Source organism: Ctenocephalides felis, unplaced genomic scaffold (genome assembly GCF_003426905.1).
Source record: "Ctenocephalides felis isolate EL2017-DRISC unplaced genomic scaffold, ASM342690v1 CF-g0.4_SCAFFOLD_02321, whole genome shotgun sequence".
In the NCBI taxonomy this organism is placed as follows: Eukaryota; Metazoa; Arthropoda; class Insecta; order Siphonaptera; family Pulicidae; genus Ctenocephalides; species Ctenocephalides felis.
In genome coordinates this window covers 3,799-12,738 of record NW_020538475.1, presented here as the reverse complement: position 1 = coordinate 12,738, position 8,940 = coordinate 3,799, and the positions used below count along the sequence as shown (strand labels likewise).

Sequence of the window (8,940 nt, the reverse complement as noted above, 5' to 3'; positions counted from 1 at the left end):
CTTATATAAGTACTACATTTTACCACTTTCAGACTTAATATGATTATTGCTATATACTATGACAGTACTAAATCCTCTACGTAATATTATGATCGTAGAGAAAAATTAAATATATATAATATATTGATATACATTAATATATTTGAGAGCTGAAATTAAATTGTAACTGTCACATTGGCGTCTATGAACTGTCATTATGTACTAGGGTTATTTACACTTTTATATTGGTACGCTTGCTTTGTTTGTCACCTCTTCATGAAGTATATTGTCGTGTCAAAAAATGGCCGCCAGTGACTGCATGAGGAACCGTGTGTGACTGTGAAGCTTCTAATTTTGTTTGTCTTTGTCATTTGTTTCTTGTTGGTTATCTGGCAGTTTAGATTACTTCGTTTTGTAATTAATTTTATAATAATGGCTTTGGCTCAATTGTGTGGTTTGGAGAATTATTATTCTCAAAATGATGATACTGATGAATATGCAAAATTAACACGTACTTTCCAAAATAATATGGAATTATGTGCTCCTCCATTCGCAAATGTGAATTTTGTTGATGTCAATCTTTATTTATATTTAAAATATTAAAATATGTATATCATTTATTTTTTAGCCTGCGGTGGAACTTGCTAATATGAAAGATGAACAAGGAAATAAGTTGCGTATGCATTTTGATCATGGTACTACAACTCTTGGATTTCAATTCCGAGGTGGTGTGATACTAGCAGTTGATTCCCGAGCAACTGGTGGACAATTTATTGGGTCACAATGCATGAAGAAAATTGTTGAAATTAATGATTTTTTGTTAGGTACATATTTTGTGTCTTTTTAATTTGATCTTGAATTTCTGATGTTTGTTATATCATAGGTAATAATGCTGATTCATCATTACCAGTTACAGTCGGCGTTACTGATAATTCTTATATGTAGCTTAAAATGTCTACTTACATGAGTCAAAATATTTTTTGAGGCATCATTCATTGAGAAACAGTTACAATTCATCAGCTTATCAGTTAATAAATATACTATTGTGGTTTTCTTCAAGAAATTGTTTCCAAATATAGTTAAATGAATTAAAATGTGACTTCCTAAGCAACTTTGAAAGGTAAATCTTATATTTTCTCTTCTTAAGAACTTTGGCTGGTGGAGCAGCTGATTGTGTTTATTGGGATCGTGTGCTAGCAAAACAATGCCGTTTGCATGAACTGCGCAATAGAGAAAGAATATCTGTAGCAGCTGCAAGCAAACTTATGTCTAATATGGTTTATAATTATAAAGGAATGGGCTTATCTATGGGTATGATGTTAGCGGGCTATGATAAGCGAGGACCTGCATTGTACTATGTAGATTCAGAAGGTACAAGAACTCCGGGAAAAGTTTTTTCTGTGGGTAGTGGTTCAGTATATGCATTTGGTGCTTTAGACTCTGGTTATGATTGGAATTTGAGTGATGAAGATGCATATGGTACGTCAAAATTATCAAAAAATATCAAATTATCCAAAAACTTGTAGATAGAAAGATTCTAATAAGATAAAATATTGAATAAATCGATTTTTTTTTTTTGATTTTTTAAATATTATTTATAGATTAACTCCCAGCTCATTATACTTGCATTCTTTCACAATTTTGGAGTTAAAACAGTTATTTCCCATCCAAACATTGCTTTAATAAAATATTGGGGTAAATCAGACATAAAAGAAAACTTACCAACCAACGAAAGTATCTCTTTAACCTTAAAAAATCTTATCACAACAACAACCATTGAAGAAAGCAGTGAAGATTTGTTTATTTTAGACAATGAAATAAAAGAAATACCTGTTAGAATGCAAAATCTGATAAATTATTTCAAAGAAGTGTTTAATTACAAAGGTAAATTAAAAATTGTGTCTAAAAATTCATTCCCTCATTCTTGTGGCTTAGCAAGTTCTGCCTCTGGTTACTCTGCTCTGGTAAAAGCATTAGATTCTTTCTTTAATTTTAATTTAGACTCTAAAACACTTTCCATTTTGGCAAGGAAAGGCTCAGGCAGTGCAAGTAGATCAATTTTTGATGGATTAGTACATTTAAAGAAAGAAGGAAAGGAATACTTTGCAGAAAAACTAAGCGAATGGAAAGAACTAAGTAGAAGTAATCTTACTTGTTTCAAACAAAAATTCTAAAAAAGTGCCTAGCACTGAAGGAATGCTAAGGACAGTTAATGCAAGTGAATTATTCAAAAAGAGATTAGAAAACATAAACAAGAAAATTAAAGATATGATTCATTACATTCATACCAAGAATTTTAAAGAATTAGCCATTTTAACCATGAAAGATTCTATTGAGATCCATGCAACTTGCCTTGATTCTTTTCCTCCCATTTTTTATTTGACAGATCAATTAAGAAGTGTGATTGAAGATGTTTTTGAGATCAATAAAAATGAAGTTAAGGTAGGATATACCTTTGATGCTGTGCTAATGCTTTTCTTAATACTTTGGATTGTTATTTTGAAGAGATTAAGTCTAAGTTTGAAAAGAAATATGAAATAATTACAGCTTTATAAGTAAAAAATTAACTTATAATCTTTTTTTTATAAAATAAAAATACTGCGAGCCTTTCACAAGCTAAAACTTTCTTTTTTAGATTTTTTATTCTTAAGTTAACGTACGTTCTTTAATAAAAAAAAATTAAATTATATTAAATAATTTTTTAAATAAATAATAAAGTTATTAGATTAAAAAAATATTTTTTATCAATATTCATTTTTAAAAATATTAATTTATATTTGTTTATTTATATTTTATTAAAATATTATTTTAAATTTATTAATAAGTTTATTAATTATTTATTTTATATTTATTAATAAATTTATTAATTATTTATTTTTATATAATTTCTTTTATTTTTAAAAAACATTTATAAATTAATGCATTGATTAATTAACCAATCGATTCCTTCTTCTAATCCTTCATTCTTTATAGCACACACCTTTAAAAATTTAACATTACCATCCACTTTTAAATCAATATCCCCTAAATCCTTCTTATTTCCATAAATCAATAAAGGAATACTTTCTTTATATCCTTCAAAATACTTAAGAAAATCTCTTTTATCTGACATATCTATCACAAAAATATTACCATTTACTAAACCATAATAATTAAACCAATACTCACTAAAACATTCTTGACCACCTATGTCTAATATTTTTATGTTTAAATTATTTTTTGTTAGGTAATATTTTTTATAACCAAAGGTAGGAAGTATCTTTTCTTTTATGTTGCATAAGTTGGTTATTATAGTTGTTTTACCTGAATTGTCCAGACCTACCAGTAAAAATGTTAATTCTTTTTTTGTTTGAAGTGATTTTAACGAAGAAGCAAATGACATTAGAAAAATAAAATTGATTAGTTTTATAAATTAAAATATAATTAAATCATATAAAAAAATTATTAAAATATAATTAAATCATATAAAAAAATTATTAAATTTATAAAAAAATAATTAAATTTATTAAAAAATAAGAAAATAATATAAAAAAATAATTAAATTTATTAAAATATAAACATCATAAATGTTACCAGAAGAAATCCAACAATCTTTAAAAAACTTAGAAATTTTCTTATCAAAAAAACCAACCACAATCCATAAATCATTGACTTATGAATCAGAAAAACAATTTGTTCTTTATGCAATCCAATTAGCTAAAGCTAAATTAATAAGTGATCCTACTAATGAATATATTAATCATATTAATTTATTAAAAGAGATTGATAAAAAGATAGAACATTACAAAGAATACAAGGAAATGAATTTGACAAAGTATTTCTTAATGAAATGTATAAAGAACTAGTTGGTTTGGTATTTAGCCTTGAGGCAAATTACATGAACTTCCCGATATGTGTAACTAAATAATCGACTTGATCAAAAAATGTGTAAATAATATACTTCATCAATCCTACTTTAAAAAAAACGATAATAATTTTAGCAAAGTTTGACGAATTTTTAAAATTAAACTACTTGTTGTAAGGCCGTAATATTACAGTAAATTCTATAAGACCATGATGTATATCGCCAAAAAAAGTTCCATGAAAAAAGGCTTAAATTTTCAGCCTTTCAGCATCATTCCCAAATGATATCTTTCGAACAGTTTTTGATTTTTCAAAATCGGTTCGGTAGGATAAGCTTAAATGTGGACGAAAATTTAACACTTTTTTTTCAACATTTAATTACAAGAAAACGGCTCGGTAGATTTTCACCTAAAATTAATCAGCATCATTCCCTAATGATATCTTTCGAACAGTTTTTGATTTTTTAAAATCGGTTCGGTAGGATGAGCTTAAATGTGGACGAAAAGTTCAACACTTTTTTTCAAATTACAAAGAAACGGCTTGGCAGATCGTTGCACAAAACTGACAAACGATAGTCCTCACCGAAATACATCAAATGGCTTTTAAATTTCTAAAATCGGTTCAGGCGTTTTTGAGAAAACGTCGATCAAAAGTCTAATTTTGACAAATGCCAAAAAGACCATACTGATTTTTGCAAACTTTGACGAATTTTTAAAGCTGAACCAGTTGTCGTAGGGCCGTAATATTTTAGTATGATCTAGAAGACTATGGTATCTATCGTCAAAAAAATAATCATAAAAATCGTCGAAATTTTTTTTTTAAAAACTTTATTACAAGAAAACGGCCCGGCCGATCTCTACCAAAAACTAATCAGCACGATTCCCAACCAATATCTTTCGAACGGTTTTTGAATTTTCAAAATCGATTCATAACTGCGGGCTAAAACGTGGACGAAAGAGTTTTCACTTCTCTGCTATTTACGAAGAAACGGTTTGGCCGATCGTCGCACAAAACTGACAAACAATAGTCCTCATCGAGATACATCGAATGGCTTTTAAATTTTTGAAATCGGTCCAGCCGTTTTTGAGAAAACGGCGATTTACGGCAAAAAATCTGTTGGTGCACACGCACACACACACGCACACACACACACACACACACACACACACACACACACACATACTTTTTCCAAATTTGGTCTCATTCGATTCAGAATGGCTTGAAACGTCGAGAAAACATAAAATTAGCGAATCGGATTTTTTGATGAAAACATAAACTTCTCCTTCGGGAAGTTAAAAATATAGTGTGCATCATTTTTTGCTCTATGATATTGTGTGAAATGTTAACCTGAATCTCATTACATGTTTCGATGTGAGTGTTGTCTACTTGTAATAATTTTATTATGCATTCGTCATTATTTGATAGGATATGTTTAATATTGCAGAAATATATTTTTGAAACTGCTCTGCAATCTGCATCATCAAATTGATAGTTATTATTGCCAATTTTAAGGAAAGGTTTAGGTGGAATAATGACTCTATTTTCGGTATTTGGAATTGGAAACAATTTATAATGTTTATAAGTTTGGAGTAGATTATTATTATCATCCGTATAATAATATTGAATTTTTAATAAATTGTAATGTTTGTGAAGATTACTATCGCCTATGGAAAATGGTAGTGAATCTGTACTGTATAAATGCTTTATAGTATTAATCATAAAATTCAGATTATCTAATTTTATTATTGAATTATGAATTAAATTCATTTTAGCTAAATCTATTTATATTTTTATGTCACTTAAAATAATTGTCATCAATATAACTAAACTATAAATAATTTCTTCTAAACTATCTGGTTTATGAAAAGTGTCTTTATATTTTTTGCAAATTCTTAAAATAGCATTTTTCTCTTCGAGATTCATGTGGTCAGTCCGTATTAGGTTTTCAATATCGGAAAAATCTATATTTGAGTCAGATACAAAAATTATAAAATTCTATTTCATTTGTGAGTTCTACTTGTAAAGGTTTGGTTAATGTTAAGTTAATTTCGTTTTCTGTTAGGTTAGGAATTTCAACTATGGCTTCATTGTTTTTTGCTAATGTTACGGTATCTGGAATGAAACAATTTGGAAAATTTTGCCTTGTAATTAGAATTTCACCTTCTTTAATGTTAACTGGGACTTTACATTTTTGAATGCATCTTTCTGGTATCTGTTGACTAAAAAGTATTTTTGCCGGACTTTTTAAATAATGTAAGTTTAAATTAGTATTGGGTAACACTATCAACCCATTATTTAAATCTATTATTGCCTTCAATTTTTTAAGATTATCAATACCTAATAACCCATTGAAGGTTTCATGAAATTTAAAAAGATGGAATGGCAGGTTTTCATTACCTTTGAACTCTTTAAAACTCGGAATATTACATGCAAAATTTCCTTTGTGTGTTGCTGAAGCAGTTTTTATTGTACAAGGGTCAGAGTAAATAAAATTTTTGAAATATTTGTTAGCGATTTCTGGACAAATGAAAGATTTTGTGGAGCCTGAGTCAATAAGAAATTTCATATTTGGATTTTGGATTTGTATGTATGAGAGTTGATATGTTACTTGAATATAATGAGCGATATTTTAGAAAAACTAACGATTGAAATAAATCATGCTTTTGATGATATGTTGGGGATGAATTTAGCTATCATGTGAATCCATTGTAAGCGAATCCAGCGAATTATTTAAAACAAAAGCGCTGGATTTAATTTTTTACAAATAATTTTCATTTTTGTAAAATTTTCAAATATTATTGTTTTCTCCTCGGTCCTACACTTTTCAAATATAGTTTTAATACATCAAAAGTAGCCAAACGTAACCATTTTTAACTTCCCGTAGGGCAAGTTATAGTAATCGCAAAAAAATCGAAAATGAAATTTTTTATATATCTTTACGTTTCAGAGGTTTCTGAACATTTTGGCATACCTTAGAAAAAATGGATGTATGTATGTGCGGATACAAATTTTCGTCGACGATTTCGGGAACACGGATCAACCGATTTGAATAATTCAAAAAGCATTCGATTCGTATTGATAAGAAGACGTGCTGATTAGTTTTGGCAAAGGCAGCTCCAGCCGTTCCAAAGATACAAGGCAAAAAGTGCCGAAAACGGTAATTCAGTTTTTAAGAGAACGGAGCGTCCGAATTTAATAATTCAAAAAACATTTGACTTGTATTGACAAGATGTAGAATTGATCAAATTTCATGAAGGCAGGTCTAGCGGTTTCGGAGATCTAATGAAAAAAGCAAAAAAAAAAAAATGCCATTCGGCGGTTAAAAATGATCATTTGACATATGCACCTCAAATTATCAGATATTTTTTATAGAGATTTCAACAATAAGTATATTTTTTTTACATTTCTATGGGTTCCGTACCAATGCTTATGCGTTAGACGGCGGCGCGGCACTTGCGAGCTTTGACATTTTGTCTCTATGCAGTTCAAGCAGTGCGATTGCTTTGAATAAAAGTTCAGAATTTCCAAAATATGTCAAAATGAAGAAAACTTTTTCAAAGAATTTTTTTGTTTCCAAAAAAAAAATTTTTTTCTCAAAAAAAAATTTTTTTTTTCAAAAGAAAGTAATTTTTTATCAAATTTACAGTTTCTCAAAAAAAAAATGTCAATCGTTTTTAAAAAAATAATAATTTTTGGTACGGGAAGTTCCAGCAATATGCCTTAAGGCACGATGCCCTAATTGCCTTAAGACAGAATTCCACTTACAGCTAGTTTTACTATAATGTCAGATAACGCTTTATCCGCGTCGCCGGTGGGAACCGCTGCGCCAGCTACAGCATCGTCGAGTGAAGCCGTCCCATCGAAGAAAAAGCGAGTGAGGGCGCCCTATCCTCCCATATACGTAATGGTCAACGACGCCATAGCAAGCCTGAAAAAACGCGGAGGATCGTCGCTGCAGGCGATCAAGAAATATATGTCGGCCAATTATAAAATCGACGCCGAGAAAAAATCAACATACATCAGAAAGTATTTAATGTCGGCAGTTGAAATGGGAACACTCATTCATACGAGAGGCAACGGTGCTTCGGGTTCGTATAAACTTGCCGCTAGACAGAGGGGCGGCGAAAGCGGTGTTTCGGCTGGAAAAGCTAGGACCGCTAAGAAGCCAGCGATAAAAATAAAATCGAAGACAGCAAAGTCGAAGGGCGCCGCCAAACCTGCTTCGTCCCTTAAAAAGAAGTCTGCATCCGCAGCGGGCACATTAAAAAAGTCGTCGGCGAAACCTAAGACGACAGTCGGTAAGAACAAGACCATATACGTGTTTATCTATGAACAAGACCATTTAGGGTAAGTCGACGAAAGCCTCATCGGCCAAGGCAACGAGCAATAATAAGAAGATTATCTTTTAATATACGTAAATTCGCTTTATTTCATCTTTTAATACATACTTTATTTAAGGCTTTATTATTTATATGTTCAGGAATGATTATTCATTTGATACAATTAATTTTAATTTATTAATTTTTTTTTTATTTTATTTTAGAATTGGGTTAACTGTATACTATTCTTTTCGATTAAGAAGAATGTTATTTTTTAATTCTTTTGATTATTTTAGTTTAAATAATTAAAATAAGATTTATTTTAATAATTTTTTCTTTATGCTTTGATAAGATTATAATTAATTTGATTTTTTATATTCCTAATACATATATTTTTTATTAGATTTATAATAAATATTATAGTTATAATTATGTTTTTATTAGGATTATGAGTAGGGTTAGAAATTAGGTTTTATAAAATATTATATATAAAAATGGATCGCAAAATGTGTTGGTAAGCGCATAACTCAACAACGCTCTTCGAGTCTTCGATCTTTTAAATTTTCAGCTCCTTGTATATCAAGCAAATGTTTAAAAAATATCAATTTATGAAAGACGTCAGTATAATTTTATCACCTAAATTATTTCTAATATAGCAAATCGATTCAAAATGTTCTAAAGTAGTAAAACTTTCAATTCTGATTTTTTTTTTGTTATTTATATTAATTAAAACAGCATTTTGATTTTACTTATTTTGTTAAAAATAGGAATAGAAATCTTACGTAATTTTTGATTTTTT

General features: G+C 29.0%; 2 protein-coding genes across 2 annotated transcripts; both read left to right on the top strand.

Annotated features, from left to right (window-relative positions):
• The first annotated feature begins 411 nt into the window (after positions 1-411).
• LOC113380695 (proteasome subunit beta type-5-like) lies at positions 412-2,153 on the top strand. Its single transcript, XM_026619836.1, has 4 exons — positions 412-537; positions 608-807; positions 1,130-1,458; positions 1,981-2,153. The coding sequence occupies exons 1-4, from the start codon at positions 412-414 to the stop codon at positions 2,151-2,153; spliced, it is 828 nt and encodes a 275-aa protein (XP_026475621.1).
• Positions 2,154-7,603: 5,450 nt separating this feature from the next.
• On the top strand, positions 7,604-8,169 carry LOC113380704 (histone H1-like; the record flags this gene model as incomplete). The annotated part of the gene is made up of 1 exon (XM_026619842.1): positions 7,604-8,169. A coding segment is annotated over exon 1 (566 nt), but the record flags the coding sequence as incomplete, so codon positions are not given.
• Between the last annotated feature and the right edge of the window lie 771 nt (positions 8,170-8,940).

What these genes read in the sequence shown, in the direction of transcription:
- LOC113380695 (XM_026619836.1), top strand. Translation starts at nt 412, where the DNA reads ATGGCTTTGGCTCAATTGTGTGGTTTGGAGAATTATTATTCTCAAAAT. An exon ending in GTGCTCCTCCATTCGCAAAT is followed by an intron (nt 538 to 607) that starts GTGAATTTTGTT and finishes TTTATTTTTTAG; the next exon opens with CCTGCGGTGGAACTTGCTAA. An exon ending in AATGATTTTTTGTTAGGTAC is followed by an intron (nt 808 to 1,129) that starts ATATTTTGTGTC and finishes CTTCTTAAGAAC; the next exon opens with TTTGGCTGGTGGAGCAGCTG.